This window comes from Anguilla anguilla, chromosome 3, assembly GCF_013347855.1.
Source record: "Anguilla anguilla isolate fAngAng1 chromosome 3, fAngAng1.pri, whole genome shotgun sequence".
Taxonomy (NCBI): Eukaryota; Metazoa; Chordata; class Actinopteri; order Anguilliformes; family Anguillidae; genus Anguilla; species Anguilla anguilla.
In genome coordinates, this window is record NC_049203.1 from 9,227,995 (window position 1) to 9,244,908 (window position 16,914).

General features: G+C 45.1%; 3 protein-coding genes across 5 annotated transcripts in view; 1 reads left to right on the plus strand and 2 right to left on the minus strand.

Moving 5' to 3' along the window:
- Nucleotides 1–2,210, plus strand: part of pcdh12 (protocadherin 12) — a 12,348-nt gene extending 10,138 nt beyond the window's left edge. The window contains exon 4 of the mRNA XM_035409040.1: nucleotides 744–2,210. Coding sequence (XP_035264931.1) covers nucleotides 744–1,156 — 413 coding nt within the window. The 3' untranslated portion in view covers nucleotides 1,157–2,210. The remainder of the gene's footprint in view (nucleotides 1–743) is intronic.
- Nucleotides 2,211–3,077: 867 nt separating this feature from the next.
- Nucleotides 3,078–6,917, minus strand: LOC118223009 (transmembrane O-methyltransferase homolog). 3 transcript variants are annotated; one of them, XM_035409050.1, is made up of 5 exons: nucleotides 6,251–6,917; nucleotides 6,048–6,139; nucleotides 4,678–4,960; nucleotides 3,978–4,174; nucleotides 3,078–3,764 (listed from the first exon to the last, which is right to left on the minus strand). In XM_035409050.1, the coding sequence occupies exons 3-5, from the start codon at nucleotides 4,934–4,936 to the stop codon at nucleotides 3,426–3,428; spliced, it is 795 nt and encodes a 264-aa protein (XP_035264941.1). In that variant the 5' UTR covers nucleotides 4,937–4,960; nucleotides 6,048–6,139; nucleotides 6,251–6,917; the 3' UTR covers nucleotides 3,078–3,425. The 3 variants fall into 3 exon arrangements, with proteins under 3 accessions (XP_035264941.1, XP_035264943.1, XP_035264940.1); XM_035409052.1 differs by lacking the exon at nucleotides 6,048–6,139 and having other exon boundaries at nucleotides 6,494–6,916; XM_035409049.1 differs by lacking the exon at nucleotides 6,048–6,139 and having other exon boundaries at nucleotides 6,251–6,914.
- Nucleotides 6,918–7,164: 247 nt separating this feature from the next.
- dele1 (DAP3 binding cell death enhancer 1) lies at nucleotides 7,165–15,172 on the minus strand. The gene is made up of 12 exons (XM_035411500.1): nucleotides 14,960–15,172; nucleotides 13,911–14,031; nucleotides 13,047–13,149; nucleotides 12,600–12,744; nucleotides 12,137–12,307; nucleotides 11,746–11,819; nucleotides 11,553–11,649; nucleotides 11,074–11,216; nucleotides 10,591–10,749; nucleotides 10,036–10,128; nucleotides 9,377–9,527; nucleotides 7,165–8,984 (listed from the first exon to the last, which is right to left on the minus strand). Exons 1-12 carry the CDS (start codon nucleotides 14,988–14,990, stop codon nucleotides 8,707–8,709), a joined length of 1,566 nt encoding a protein of 521 aa, XP_035267391.1. The 5' UTR covers nucleotides 14,991–15,172; the 3' UTR covers nucleotides 7,165–8,706.
- Nucleotides 15,173–16,914: the final 1,742 nt, after the last annotated feature.

A 16,914-nucleotide genomic window follows, 5' to 3' on the forward strand; every position in this document is an offset into this window, starting at 1 on the left:
CTCGCTGTACCTTTTCCTCGTCTGTTGCTTTTTTGCTCTCTGTCTCTGTATTCAAATGTTTTTACCCCCTCCACTTCACTTGTTGAATAATAGCCTGAATATTCTTATTCTTAAAAACTTGGCTAAAAGTTTTAAAGTTTAAAACATTTTTAAAATGTGCCTTAGGTATGAAGGAACATAAATTAACACTTGTAATATTATTTCTGTAATGTTGAAAATGTGTGTTTGGAGATAAGCCCTGAGAGCAATGATGTAGCTAAGATCTCCCCCCACTGAAGACAACACAAACAAACACAACTGTTCGGCCTACTTTTCTCGGCAAGTCTTTTACAGGAAAAAAAGATTGATCTTGCTTTTTCCCCCCACTTTGTTGCGATGAACAGCTGTCTTTGTGCGTGTGTACCTGCAAACCCTCCAGTTGTTGGTTTTTTCATCGCTCGGGAAAACAGATCACAGGAAAAAGCCCATTTGTAAAATGCGCTTCCTGAAATCTGTTTTTTCCTGTTATTCTCAGTCTTCGAGCACTTACAGTATTTGCCAACTCGTTTTGGGAGGTCAACAGCAGCCTGCTATTTGTCCTGCTGTGTTGTGTTGTGCACGGTTTTTTCTGTGCTTGTTCGTGTGCATCTTCCTTACCGCTTTGAGAATGGCAGCTCACAGGAAAGCAGTTTTACCTGTCCATGCACAGTGAGTGACCTCTGACCCCGCCCCCCCCTCACTGCTCTTCCCTCTCTCTCCGGCAGACGACGTGTTTTCGGACTTCCCGGACCCGGAGTGGATGGCGCGGCTGTCCCTCCCCCTCGCCGCCGACTACCACGAGAACGTCTTCGTGCCCGAGGGGCCGGCGTCCCTCGACAGCCGGGGCCCCCCAGCGGAGGGCCCCGGGGACTCCGCCAGCTTCTCCACGTTCGGGAAGACCCCGGAGAAGGGCGGCCCGCTGCCGGGGAGCCTGCTCTCCGAGGTCAGCACCCTGTTCGAGATGCTGCTCACCCAGAAGGCCGACGCCCAGCCCCGCACCTCCGCTGAGGTGCTCTACCGCCTCTCGGCCGCCTACCGGCGCTCCCTGGGCCTGGACGGGCCCTCGGGAGGGGGCGAGAAAAGATCGCCCACGATGCACTGCTCCGGCCCGGACTCCCAGAACCAGCATCTGAACTGAGGGGAAAGGGGAGTCGAGAACTTTCCGGAAGGTTACATTAGGCTCCATGGCAGTCACATGCTTTATTTTGTGACTCTTTGGTAGCTGATTGCCAATGAACAAATAGACCCCCCCCCCGGGTAGGTTCCCACTCTCCCCTCCCCTAAAAACACCCACTTCAGGAGCGATCAAACATCTGACCTGCCCTGTCTGGAACAGGTTAGGAATGTGTAGGAATTTTAGCAGCTGGTTACCTCCTAATTGACCAAAGACTTGAGGTTGAGCCAAAAGTGTTGAGAAAAGAACTTCATCTCCCATGAATGCGATGCCTCATTCTTTAGGCTCCTCCCTCTTTGAGACAAGAGATGGACGGTCTGCTATCCTACAGATGCTGGTATCGCACGTGTCGCATAAGTGTTGCTCCTGTGAAAACGTGGCTGTCCAGACTGAAGCGTAAACTCTGGCTGGGATCCGGACGCTCAGCTGCCATTGTGAACACGTATGACACGTTTCCTCATGAATCAAATGTTTGCGCTGCAGAGGAAGCCACGCTTTTGTTTTCAGAGACAAAGCGACATCCATCGCGGATGCCCCCCCCCTGCTCCCAAGCGTGTGAGATTTCGGCAACAGTAGGCCACGGTGGTCCTCACAAACTTCCCAAGTGCCGGACTCAACATGAATGAAGGGAGTGGCAAAAGTGACGTGCCACAGCAGATTGTTTTAGGTATTCTGTTGATTAAAAAAAAAAAAAAAAAAAAAAAAAAAAAACTCTCATAAATACTACTTCAAACAATAGCATATTCATATTCATATATATATCCATATACATATGGATACATACATGCAATACATGGAATACCTTCAAAAGAGTAAATACATTTTTTCAGCTGATGGTAGGCTTGAGGCTCCAAGTGGACTAGGAGCTGTAAATTTCATAAATTATTGATTTAAGGGAGGAATATTTTTCTGTGAGGGGGTAGGGAGGGAAACCATATAATGCAGGATGTTCTGTTGTGCCATAAACCAAACTGAGAGCACTTTGTACATAACTTTTTAATAAAATTACCACACAATGGCGGCTTCTTCCTCTTCAGTTCATTCACACACACATAATGTTTCGGATTACACGCCCTTCTGAGATTGCATTAATCTACAACGACGATGCTAACAGCAGGCAAATTATAAACCTGAAATTTTACCACAAATATAGTATGTTAATCCACTGATAACAAGAATGCTATATAGGGCACAAGATATTGATGTTAATCAAGTTTTGAACTGGTGGGGTTATTTTCACATTTTAACCATTGATTTTTTTGATTGATCAAAATGTCACTTCCTATTAAAAATGCTGAAGTTGGATAGAAGTGAACAAATGGTCCCTCTGAAGCAGACCTGAGGAAGCACATACAGCCTGAGGAAGATTAGTGGAGTATATGAGCCTGAAGTGCCCCCTGGTGGACACTGGATTAAATACTCAAAACATGACACGATTGCTATGTCAGAAAAATCATACATTTTTCTTAAGTTATACATAGCAAGGCTTGAGATATTTATTTAACAGAGAACATGTACATTACCTTGAGAGATTCCAGACTGCATAAAGAGAACTAATTCTACACTTTTCATATTGTTTTCAATTAACATAAATCTATTTTTTTGAAAGGGCCAGTAAAGATATGCTTTACTGCTTAATTTTCTGAATGGCAAAGAGTCAAGTGGAATCTGATACATTTAACTTTGGTTTATACAACATATGTGGAACGTATCAGTTTCAGGATGCATGTGCCCGGATTGCATACCCGAGTGCAATATTTCAGCCTTTCTTTGAAAAGACAATCACAGTACTGGAAAATGACATAATCAGTAAACATATGTACGGAGGAAAAAATAAAAAACCGCAGTAGACTCATGCCAAAATAACATGCTTCATATCATTGTGTGGGGGGGGGGGGTTTCTTTACCGGCAAAATCAGAAGGAAGACACTGAAACAAATAAATCTCTGACGAGATAATCCATCAATGACACTCAGATACCTGAGATCTTGGCTTTATTACCAGGGAAAAATAAAAAGCCCGAAGGCCAAATTTAAACGTTCATGGTTTGTTTGTTGCCATCCGTAGCCTGCCTACCGACAAGCAATAAAGGCGTCTCTGCCAACGTGCGCACGCATGCCGTGTCAGAATGCCGCAACGTTCCAGACACACAAATACAACATGGAGTAAAAAAAACCCCAACTGCAGGGTAAAGGTAGCGTTAAAGAACGGCTAACAGCAGCAGCAGTGAACGTCAGTCAGATAGCGACGGGTCCTGCGCGCTGCTCTGAGGAGCGGGAGTGGCCAGCGGGTGGCGCTGCAGCTCCAGCAGGCCGTGTACCTGGCGGCGGGTGGTGTACTGCTGGGGCCTGCCGGCGACGTGCTCCAAGAGGCCGCGCGCGGCGGGGAGGTGGGCGTCGCTGAAGAGCAGGACGCAGCCGGGGCCAATCAGGCCCTCCCGCTCCAGGGCCAGCAGGTCGGGCAGGTACTGGCCCGCGTCGTGGTCCATCAGCACCAGCTGCAGGAGCTCCGCCCCCACGTGGGCGCGCAGGCGAGGGATGGCGTCCTTCGACGGGCACGTCAGCAGCTGGAACTGCCAAGGGAACACAGTCTATACGTGTGGTCTATACCAGTAAATATTCTCTGTGGTGTGCAGGTACATGGATGTGCTGGGTATGGTCTATACCTGTAAATATTTGAACAGTCCCTGTGGTGAGCAGGTGCAGGTGTTTGCTCGGTGTGGTCTATACCTGTGAGTGTTTGAACAGTCTCTGTGGTGAAGGGGTGTGTTGGGTGTGGTCTATACCTGTGAGTGTTTAAATCCAGCCACCAGAATGACTTCCTCTCCAAAATCAGCGGTGGTGGCGTCGTGCTCCACTGTCAGCAGCCGGCCTGTAGGGGGCAGCAGCCGCAGGATCCGGACAGACGCGTACCCGCAGTGCGTGCCCAACTCCAACGCCCACGTCGGAGCCACTCGCTGCACCACCTTGTCCAGAAGCTCACCTGCGCACACATGAGCATGCTCCTCCGGCTCAGGTACAGCACCTGAGTCCTCTACGCATGTGCCATCAATACAGGAAGGAATGACAGCACCACATGCCTCCACTTAACCCAGGTAAATCGCCAGGGCAACCAGCCCCTCACGGAGGGCTTCTCATTCCCGGTCCTGGAGGACCACAGTGCTTCATAATGCTATTAAACCATATTCCCAGTGAACCGCGACTATCAGATTAAGCAAATCAGTATTTACATAGCTAATTTGGCCTCCGTTAACCCCAGTTACGGGTGTGTTTGGTGGTTTAGATTAGAGCTGGATAGCCTTCTGAATGCAAGGCCTGTGAGATGAGGTGCTCTGCTTTAGACGAGCGGCTGATTTACAGCCCCGACAGGAGGGAAGGTGTGCTCCTGCCAGAACTATCGTCCCATCTGTGAACCGGCCAGCGCTGTGTGAGCGGAGCTGCATTTGGGGAGGACGTGATTAACGGGCTCCCAGTCACACCGCTCACCTCTTTCTGGACCCAGGCTGAGGGAGGGGTGGGTCCGGGCGTACAGGTGGAAGGTCTCCAGGACGCTCTCGGGCCGGCCGTGAGTGCAGTTCTGGAACACGAAGCCGTGGGCACTCCGCGCGCACACGGCCGGTCGCCATGGCAGCCTGGGCGTCACGCGCAGGAGGTGCCGGTACAAGGCTCCCAGCCCGCCCCAGTAACGAGTCACCGTGACGATAATCACTGGGAGCAACGGCAGTGAAATGGCCAGGAGCCACATGATGAAACGATGGGACCGGCGAAGCTAAAGGAGGACAAGCAGAAACAAGGCTCCAGTAACATAATTGCCTCCAATTAATCCTTTGAAAAGTAGGTTTTTTGGTATGTCTTTTTTCAAAATTCTAAGTCAGTGTTCTAGAACTCCATTGCTTTTAATTACTAGTAGTGATTGTTGCATCAGCATTAAAATGTTCAGTTAAGAACATTCTAATGACATATTTGTGATCTTACACCTTAAATGATTAATTACATCTTTCCATTTTAACTCAGTGTTTGTTATTTTACACTGCAGATATTTTAGCACAAAAGACAGAATGCATCCTAAATGCTAGATGGCTTTTTAGACACTCAAAGTCTGCCAGCCCTGCCAGTCGAGGAGGTGGGGGTGGAGGTCAAAGGCGCATCATTTTTTCCAATGATGATGTACTAAAGTCCAAAGAAAAAATTTATTTAAAACATATACCACTATATAAAACATAGCAAAATTGATGTATAATACAATTCAATTAAATCCTGAAATTGCTCTGAGATATTTATTCAGTAAATGTGTTAGTTTAAAATGAACAAAAATGATTTTTTAAAATTATAATTGCATACTTCATACAGTTGTACCAAAACAACATAAAAACATTCATTTTAGAAATTTACATTTTGAGGTCAAGTTATACCAACTAACATTCATTACTTTAGAAAACTTACATTTTGTTGTTGCTACAATTTCACAACTGTTCTTGCATGTATTCTCACATTAATTTACAGATTTTTTTAATCCATTGAACATATTTGTGAATCTGTTCTAGAGACTTGTGAAACTATTTACAGATTTGTGTATCCATTCTACAAATTTGTGAAACCATTCCAGATTTGTTTATCCATTCTACAAATTTGTTACTTTTGCTACAAAAATACCTCCACATGAACCAATCCATCCACCCACTGATCGACAAACGTAGAGCAACTTGTGCGGACAGGATAGCAGCGGTACAAAATGTCAACGATCATGTTAGGTCTTAAACATCTAAACGGCTGCACAACGCACATCTAACGTTATATAGTCCAGGTAAAACCGAGGACCAGGTAAGGGTAAATGGTGATGTTTTACTGTAACGTACGATTGCATCTCAGATGTTAGTCATAGTTTCGATGAATCATGTCAAGCAGCTAATCTAGCAGCAGTGAAGGCCATGGCAGGTAGCTAGTAATTCTGAAACGTAAAAACTCAGGACTGTTAAGTAGGGTTGAACATATAGTTAAGCTTGGAGGTGATATAGTTAGCTATATAGGTTAAGAAAATAACGATATTTTTTTTACTTACCACGAAGTGCAAATCCTTGACAGTTGTACTGTCCTATAAAGCTAACGATACGTTACACACCTTGTGGAGCTAGGTAATCTTAGCTCGCCTTAGCAAAACATTTAGGTTTACATGCACGTACAAATAACTTCTTTTAACGCATCAACTGAGGTTATGGGTTGCCTTAATGTTACATTGTCAGAAACAACTGTCAGATTTCATTTTCACCTGGTCTCTTTAGCGGTTGCCGCTTTTCTCGCCTACCTGTCAGTACCACATGGCGAGCTGAAACAACGCCAACTAACGTCAACATACATTAGCTCAGTAAATAGTGTATTAGCGAATGGTATTTAAAGTTAGCTACAGAAAGTTTTTAAGTAGTCAGCTAGCCCAACGTTACTTTGTTTTATTGTGCCTTTAAAGACGTTTTGCGTAAGTATTCACTAGACTTCTAGTCGTATCTAGGCAACCTTAAGGGTACAAGTACTCAAACAGAGCGAAGGCAAAACCCACGATAGCCAGTTTGACCCATAGACTTGTATAAAAATAGGTTTGACCCAGATACTAGTCCGATTTCGCGGATTTTCCTGAGCAATTTACTGGTTGGTTAGAGCATCTGTCACGTTATAGGGAAAATCATTTTGGACCAATCATTTTAGGTTATTTCGCTGTTATGTTCGAAGGAGCACTGATTGAATTCCCGAGGATTTCACCGTTCATTCGCTGGCACAGCTGCTTGTCACTAGGTTCCCAATGCCGCCTGTCAATGAGAAACATTTCTGGGCAAGTCGAGGAATGCGCCACACGCTTCACGTAAAAGTCGTAAATGTTGCAGCAAGTAAAAACATCAAGACATTACCTTTTGTCAAAATATGACTGTGATTACCAGCCAATTATAGATATCGTTGTCCGTTAACACACACCCACACACACAGTCAAGGTAGAAAATAGCTTGTTTATTAATGAATTCACGTTGTGCGTTAAAAAGCAGTAGTTCTTCAGTTATTACTTTAGTCAACCTGCACACTGCTTTCACAAAAATACCACACCCATTTGTCTATGAAGACTATTCTGAGAAACAAAGAAAGAAATTTAAGGTAGTAATACTTAACAGTAAAAGTACAATCCCATTTATTAGCTAAACTAATGAGTTGTAACCTACATGGTTTTTTTTATTCATGCACTCATTTCAACTCTGTCAAATTCTCAAAAGTAGCATTTTTGTCTCAAGACCCACAGTAACTGTCCATCACCAGAACATAAAAATAATTTGGCACAGATGGCCAGCGTGAGAAGCACACTCTTAATAGCTCAGGAACAATCTGCCACCTTGATAAAAGCTTAAAAAATATGAACAGTAACTGTCTTGAAATGTTCAGGGTCGTTAGTTTCTTGCTGCCATAGCTTGGTAAATGGTAAATGGACTGCATTTATATAGCGCTTTTATCCAAAGCGCTTTACAATTGATGCCTCTCATTCGCCAGAGCAGTTAGGGGTTAGGTGTCTTGCTCAAGGACACTTCGACATGCCCAGGGCGGGGTTTGAACCGGCAACCCTCCGACTGCCAGACAATCGGTCTTACCTCCTGAGCTATGTCGCCCCATAGCTCATTTCTAAATACAAAACTTTCCTTGGACTTGACTGAATGGTTCTCTAAAAAGCCGGGCTGTCACCGTAAAAAGGCACATTCAAAATGGCGGCTCCCCTCCGCTAAGGCTCAGCAACAGGAGGAGAGCGAAGTACGGACACCAGCGATTCAAACAAAAGGAAAAAATAAATCTTTAAAAGTGGCAAAGACAGACGTCCGCCTACTCACAGCTTTGGGCCAGACACTCCCACACGCTGGCCACCATTTAAACAGGCTAAAAATAAAACAGCCTTCACACCAAGCCTCCATTGTAAGTGCATTGCAGGTGGGAGTGAAGTCTGGTCAAAAGGCTCTTGAAAAGTAGCTCAAAGTCATTAATGTGAGCGGGACACAAAGGGCTGTAATTATTGTGCGGCTGCCATATTTCTCCCTCACGGCGACCTCTCTTGTGAAACCCTCTCTCTGTAAACCCTGCACCCTGGACATTCATCCCGGACCTGCGGTGCCCCTCTGTTCTCCCCAAGAACATTTTTATGCTAATTGCTGATCCCCAACACTTCTCAAAGGATTAGCCATTTGAAACCCTGGTGGACTTTAGCATTACCTACTGCCCGTGAATGAGGCCGGACACCATGTCTGGTGAATACTGCGCTCTGTACCCAGAAGTGTAATGGCTAAGCCATCGAATGCAGCGGGTAATCCATCTGCACAACCAGCACGTTACTCATTGCCAAAGAGACTACTATAGAGACAACAGTTCCCCATTGTAATCCATGCATGCGTATTCCATAAGAGATGCAATACCGACTGAATGAAGCCCTCTGTGGCTGATATGAACTAAGACAGGGTGATTTATGGTACTCCCGTCCCCACCATGAATGCTGGGCCGCTAACCGAATCCTATTGTCCACCTACAGGGGCGAGAATTGGGCAGCAGCGGGCTCCCCCCTGTCCTCTCCCCCTCGGAGAGCAGGCCGCCGCCGCTGCTGGGGAGGGACTGTGCCAAGAAGCTGCCCGTGCTCCAGGAGTGGGGGAGGGGCTGAAAAGGGGGGCCGGGCTCCAGGTTGGAGAGGGCGGGGTGGAGGCGGAGCTGGAGGGCGTCGCCCACGGAGAAGCACGGGGCGGAGCGGATCGAGCGCAGAGCAGCATCCTCAGGGGCTCTGCTGCCTGAGGAAGACAGACAGACCGACAGTCAGACAGACAGAACTACATTTACTCCACTGCACATTTTCATTATGGTTGCAGCCTCTGAAGCAGGTGGTCTGGGTGTTAAGTATTTTGTGTCCAGGGCTGTATAAGGGTTATGGGTTCTGAACCTTGCTTGGGTACAGATGCATTTTGTGTGTTGTAACCCTTGACAGTAGAAGGTGCAGGTCACTATACTTCATGCAGTAGCCTGTCTGCTTTCAGTACGAAATACCTGCACAGGAGATAGTGTAGATTCTGTATGAACAGTTGTACAGGAGGTAACGTAGTTCCTGTGAGTATGAACAGTTGTACAGGAGCTAGTGTACTTTCTGTGAGTATGAACAGGTACACAAGAGGCAGTGTACACTCACCTGTAGAGTAGAGGGTCGAGAGGATGTTCAGGGCCTGCTGGTTCCCGGCTTTGGCCGCCTGCTGATACAGACCCACAGCAGTCCTGAAGCACTGCTGCACCCCGAAGCCCCACTCGTAACACTGACCAAGGTACAGCTGGCTGAGCGAGTCCTGCAGAGATACATGCTCATTAAAAACACACTCTCTCATAACACTGATCCAGGTACAGCTGGCTGAGTCCTGCAGACATACATGCTCATTAAAAACACACTCCCTCATAACACTGACCCAGGTACAGCTGGCTGAGTCCTGCAGACATACATGCTCATTAAAAACACACTCCCTCATAACACTGACCCAGGTACAGCTGGCTGAGTCCTGCAGATACTTGTTCATTAAAAACACACTCTCTCATAACACTGACCCTGGTACAGTCAACTGGGGGAGGAGTGGGTGGCTGCAGAGAAGTCTATGGAACAGGGTTCTCATTCATCCTACAAAACCTGTAATTTTCTGATGCAGTTTTCCAGTCATTGAAAAGTCATGGAAAATAGAAAAAAATTGCCAAAATGTCCTGGAAAACAATGAGTTGTCCTGGAAAATGCACTTGTGGGTGTGTGTCTGTGTGTTACTGCTCTCCGTAAGCCTCCTCCTCCCTGTCACGGTTTCGGGCGCTCACCCTGTTCTCTGCCGCCATTCTCAGGTAGGCGACGGCTTTCTGTTCGTCTCTCAGAGACTCCTGGGAATACAGGACCCCCAGGTAAGCCTGGGCCTGAGGAAGCACACACAAACAGCTGCAGTACTGTATTCTCAGGCAAAAGGCACAGGCTTCACACAACAGACTGTACACTGTAGAGACTCCACGTAACACAGGGCCAAGTTATATGATGACCCCCCCAAGCCCCCAAATCCCCCAGTTCACATTCAACACATCTCCCCCCCAAACAGGAGTAAAGAGTTCTTGTGCAGGTGCATGGAGCCAAATAATTGCACAATACAAAGAAAAACGCTGTCTGCACACTACAAAAATAAGAAGACACTCAGGTCTAACGAAAGCTATTCATTTCTCAACTCATGTGCAAACAATGCTTAAGTGAATAAGTGAAATGGAAAGACGTTTTACTGCAGTGTACAGTACAGTATATGCTTTGTATATGAAAGTAACTTGACTTAATTTTAAACTGAAAACATTTTTGTTGGGATATTAGAAACATGAAGAAACTCCACCCCTCACCTCTCTCACTCCAGAGGCTGCAGCGCCCTCTAGCAGCCCGATGGCCGTGTGCGTATCCTCTGCGCTCTGCTGACCCCTAGAGGTCAGGAGGTACTTGGCGTAACGGTACATGGCCTGACTGTGTCCGCCCGTTGCAGCCTGATGATAGAACTGGGCGGCCTGAGACAGGCAAATAAATTCTGGTTAGGGTACTTAACACTTGTCCAGGCACTGCTCCACACTACCTTTCTGACCGCTGCTCCAAAAAGGCTGCCCTGACCACTGCTCCACTCGACTGCTCTGACCACTGCTCCACACTACTGTTAAATTCAACAGGACTGGAAACCAAGTGGCCCATCAAAACACATTTCACAAGTGGCCATCAACAACAGATGACTGTAAGGGACAAAATGAATTCCTTTACATTTTACAACTTGACCTTCTGTCCAGTCCCACCCGTCTCTTTAAATTGATACGTTCAGACACTAGCAGCGGATGGCTTGCCTTGTCCTTGTCTGTCCGGACTCCTCTTCCCTTCTCGTAGCAGACTCCCACGTTGAACTGCGCTTTGCTGTAACCGTGCTGGGCAGAAGCCAGGAAGCAGGAGAAAGCCGCCTGGTAGTCTCCGCTCTTAGCATTCTCTATGCCTGCAGAGCGCAGGGGAGAGGCGATGCACTGAAGCAAGGCTTTTCTGCAAGGCGATTCCCCCCTGCCGCCCCCCCCCCCTGCAACAATGACTCAGCAGTCTATTCAACAATAGAATAGATGTAATTACAAACCAAGGAACCAGACTCTATTGGATTTCATCCCACGTAAAACGGTGTTAAATCTGGCTAAGGAGTAAGAATCAAAACATAAATCCCTGGAAGAGACATGTGTACACTGATTCAGGGGTACACATGAACCCAGTGTACACTGTTTCAGGGGTATACGTGAGCCCAGTGTGATTTTTTTGTTCGCAAGAGCAGTGCTTGAGTAGTTACCGATAATATTCAGAATGACAGGCACACTGGAATCTGCAGTTTGCTTCAGGTTGTTTGCTGCACTCGACAGCTCCTCGTCCTCCGGGCAGAGAGGATTCTGGGAAAAATACATTCAATCTCAGTAAAAACTATGACGTGGGTTGGAGAGACAAAACAAATAATAAAGCTTCTATTCTGGAAAGTGAAGAGTCACCTTAGCTTTATCTTTGGGGTTTTGAGAGGGACTGGTGTCTTTGGGATCACATTCTGAAGAGGACAGGGTCTCCCCTGTGTGAGGAAGCACAAGACAGATCGTACTGATTTCACTGTAGCTTCAGTTATATCAAGCTCTCGTTGTGGTTTTTTAGCCACCTTAAATGCAGCCTCTGTAAGTTTCTTTGGCTAAAAAAGAATGCTAAAAGTCTGCAACACTGAGATAAGAGCTTCATAAACACAATGCCACAGGTCATAATAATGTTTTTCATTCTTTTCCACTCTTTTCATGATACTTTCAGGATTTAAACATAGCGACTAAAATAAACAAAGTAAAATGTCAAGAGTATATGTTTACATTTTTTCTATTTACAAAATGACATTATCCCTACCTGATTGGGCAGAGTCATTGCTCAAAGACTCATTCTCTGTGAGAGAGGGGGTGGAGTCTTCTGTCGAGTGGGTGTGGCCAACAGAACTGCCACTGCTGCTGCCCTGGATGGCCTTCACGCTCCCAAGGCAATTCACAGGAATCCCTCTGGGCAGGACGTCCTCTCGGCACACTACACACACACACACACACACACACACGTGCGCACACACCCACACGCAGATTATTATAAAGTCACAAAGAGTGGCAAACCCAACAGAGGTACAGCTGACAGACATATTAAACAACAGTGTAATCTCATCCGGCTGTGGTACACTGACCTGTATAAAGCATAAACAACAAAGATTTCTATGCACCTCTAAGTGTAACTGTGGACTGGAGTCACTGGAAGAGAATCTGTGGTCATAAGCGTTTGGTAACAAGAATGAATCCTGTTCTGCATGTGCTTAATAACTGGAACTCACAGATCTCCTGCAGAACTCTGTAGCCACACCTCCGCAGCAGGTTCGCCTCCCTGTGCAGTCCTGGGGAGGGATTCGCCTCGCTCACAGAGGAGAACTGGGAGTGGATCCTCCTGCAGATCTGCATGAGGAGCATAGCAGCCACACCCTGCCAGAGACACGCCCCCCCCCCAGTAATCATCATCATCATCGTAATCACAACCATCATGCACCATCTCTGCTCCAGCACAGTCAAACAGCATTCAAATTAAGCATTAGAATGTGTTAACCTCTGTGTCGCCATAATCTCCATCATCATAACAGTTCAGTTTCGCCACTGCATAAAGTGTTAGCAGAATGAGAACAACTTGTCCATGATAATATGCCGCAAAATTGACTTGTGTTCGGGCCTGCGTTGTCCACGGGTGAAAAAGTACAGAGGCGGTGCATGTTGCCCGTCTGGGTCCTTACCCATCCCACAGCATCCAGGGCGGTGTAACGGGGCAGACCAGAGTGGCAGAACTGCGAAGTTCTTTTCCTCCTCTGCCTCTCCCCATTTCCTCCAGCCTGTGAGCTGAAGGAAGAGAGAACTGGTTAGAACTAGAACCGTTCCCAAAGCATGCATACCATAGACATTCATCCACCAAGGAGTTACCCCCTACCCTTTGCAAAAACAGTCAAGCAAATTTTCACAAATTACAGATTTTATGAAGAATGCTTAAACGGCATGTGTGTATCAACAGAAAGGGAAGCCCTCGGATCGAATGTTTGGAACTGCAATGAGTTTGTATGCTACTTTTTTGTTTCATTACTGAGGTCTATTCTATAAGAACCTTTCTTGTCGAAGTGTTTTAAAATGTATTCCTGTAAGTAGTCTGTGAGAAGTGTGAATGTGCCACATGCTCTTATATATATATATATATATATATATATATATATATATATATATACACAGGCGAAAAATAAGTTAACATCATTATGTTACTACAAGATGCCCAAGGGATATGTATTTTGGATTTTTTCCATGAAAGCTTTGGCCAGCATAATCTTCAAACCTTACATGTTACTCGATCCCGCTGTGCAAACATTTAGCGAATAAAATAGTGTTCAGCGGCCCGTATTGTACAGTAACACTGCATCTGTCAGCTGTGAAAAGGAAATGTTCTCTTTGCATTTTTATAATGTCTTCTCGGCTAATAATTAGCGTTGCGGAGGAGTATCTGCGTCGCGGAGGAGTATCTGCGATCCAGACCTTGTCGGAATAGTCCTACTGCAACTGGCCAGTAAGACTAGGTGGTTAAGTGGGTTGTACGGCCGACGGCCAGCAGACTGCACCTGCTGTCTGGCGGAAGCAGACCGGTGGACAGAACCGTGGAGCTGCCGCGAACGTCATCCTCAACGTGGTGGTGACCCTGGGTGATGCGCAGAGGTGCGTTGGCGTGGTAGCGGCTCAGAACTGGAACACGGTGAGAAACGTAAAAAGTTATCTTCACCAAATATAACAATCTTTATATTTGATGGGAAGCCTCATTTCGTGAAGCACGGGTATCTTAAACAAAAATTAATTTGCTGCCTAAATATAAGGCACTGGGCGGTTTTACTTACCACGGAGTTAAAACTACCGCCGCTAAATAACTAGGCGTGTGCGTATCCAGTCGTAACAGCCGGCTAGCACATTTCTGAGTTTCCAATGCAACATTTCGCTGAGTTATATCTGGAGAGGCATTCACACTTAGGAATGCAATGAAGAATAACGATAGCCACCCCCAAGACCTGTCATTGACAACTGCTGGAGGTCAAATTCGAGCGAAAAAAAAAACAACTAGCTAGCTTCAGAAACACGGTTAACTTTAATTCGTAAGCAATAAAATAATCGAAATACTAACATTAGTTAATTTAACGTTAGCAGAGTACATGGTCTTGCATTAAAGCATGGCTGCTTCTGATGTTTTTATTTTATTTTTTAATTGAACAACCAAGGGCAAAAACCATAAATGATTTGTAACTACTCAATAAAGGACAATTCCTGCTCAATCAATACGTTGCTACAGTCGTAGTGTCAACATTAGAGGCTCATTAATGGTTATCGATAGGTAAGTTATGTTGAGTGTAAATCTCCAAGGAAAACAAACAGAAGATGATGGATTCCTTGGTACCAAACTGGCTATTGATACATCTAACTAAATTCGTAAACGCGTACAGCAAATAATAAATATTTGGAAACTCTAGCTAGCATAAGTAGATTAAGTATACTGTACGAGAACCAATGTATAAATAACTGTAATGTCAAACTATCGATAACTGTAATGAATTTAGCTAGCTGGTTAGCTAACTTAACTGTATTCTAACGTTGCAGTATTTTCAAATGTACATGCACTGCTCACCTCTGCATACGAGCCCTTGTATTCTCCACATATTGTTTAGTGCTCGGGCTTTTGGTTTTGGGCATCAAGTAAGTTAAATTAAACTACACTAAAATGGTCCATATCTCGCTAAAGTCGCTACCACATTCAACCGGGCTCCATTGCGGTTTCGTCAGACAGCTCCGCTCCCGCACTAGCCGCTTCCGTGAAACGAGATCAATCCATAGGTCACGAGATGTCTTTGGCACCGTGCAAGACAGGAAGTGAACATTTGAGGTAGCAAAACAACTTGAGCCAAAATGGCGACATTTAATTTCAACAGGAAGTGCTTATGGTTCTAGGTTTATGGTTGAACAATCGGGCCATCTAGTTCTAGAATAATTCTACAACAAACTAAACATGAACTGATATAACACTGATTCTTTCATTGACATGTGTCAGCACTGTGACATGCTTGATTTTTCCAGATCGCCTAACATGTTTCAAGCGCAGCTACATTTCAGTTAATTTTTTTTACCACAAGGGGGCAGGTCATACTCAAAATATTTTCAAATGCTGAACAAAGCAGTCGACACAGACACATCTCTGAAGAATAATTGGCAATATGAAGTCATTCATTTATTCTTATTTCTATTTTTGAACCAAATATATTTTCATCATGTCTTCAAAATGAAGGGGACATTTTGCAGATATAAACTTTTGCCTGGAATGTTCTTGACTACAGCTGAAAGGAACGGCCATACGGAGGTGTCCTACTTTACTGTTCTTCACTCATTTTGAGTATGTGTCTGTGACTTACTGATTGAGAAGCCACAGCGGTGACAACATTTAATCACTACAGACATCACTACCAGATATGAAAGAGATTTGAATCGCCAAATGTGGCACATGTCTTACGTATGCACACAGACTGAATATCCCTTTGGGTTGCTTGATATATTCTGGTTATTGCTGAAGTGTTTTGAAAAAATTTTTGACAAATTATTTCCTACTGGATCTCTCTCTCTCTCTTTTTGCACATCTCTATGTATTTCCCGCTCAGAGAGGAGGATGTGGATTTACACCGGCTGATGTCACCATTCTCACATCACAGGCACAGAGCAGCCATCTGATCACCACCAGCAGCCCTGTACATGCTGGGTAAATATGCTCAGACTATTAGTGCAAAAAAATATCTTCAATTTGTTTCCTTTTTTTGTTAGCTAGTGATATTCAGTGTTGTTCGTGTTGGGTCTCTGGCGCCACTTTCATTACACCAGACACTGTAGAGTTTACAGCTTTGTTGAGCATTGTTTTGCTTTGTTTTGCATTCTTCCACTTAATATGTTCACTTCAGCTCCCAGGTGATCACAACCCCCCCTGGACCACCCCCCCCCCCCCCCCCCCCGGCCTTAATATTTTTGCACATTTGCACAATTTTTTACTTCTCCAACACTTCCGTGACTGATAATGTTGTGTACATTCTTAAGCAGCACAATAGAACTGCTGTGCTTGCAGGGCTATTTGTACAGCTACATTCCACCAGCAAAGCACGATAGGAGTGCATCTATCCACATAGGGGTCCATGTTGGTAAATAAATTCCTCTGCACTATTCCTCTTTTTTGGCTGTACCTATTGTTCTTTGTCAGCATTATACTCCCAGAATCCTGTAACTTCTGAAAAGTACTCATGACTGAAATTGTATATTCAGAGTGAAAAATGTATTTATTTCCTCTAGGAAATATGCAGTATCACAGTAAGAGTCGTGCGCAAACTAGGGTAAATTTACTGCTGTAACATCTGTGCAATATTGATATTGGTAGGTCTTGGTTTTATTGTCATATTTTTTTTCTCCAAAACACCCTGACAGCAGAAAGAATGTTCTAGTGTATCTCACCAAAACCTTGTAATTTGATTCAAACTCCAAGAAGAAACTTTTGTCCGGAGCTCATATATGGGGAAGATTTGTGGATTTTTTTGCGGATTAAACTTCCTG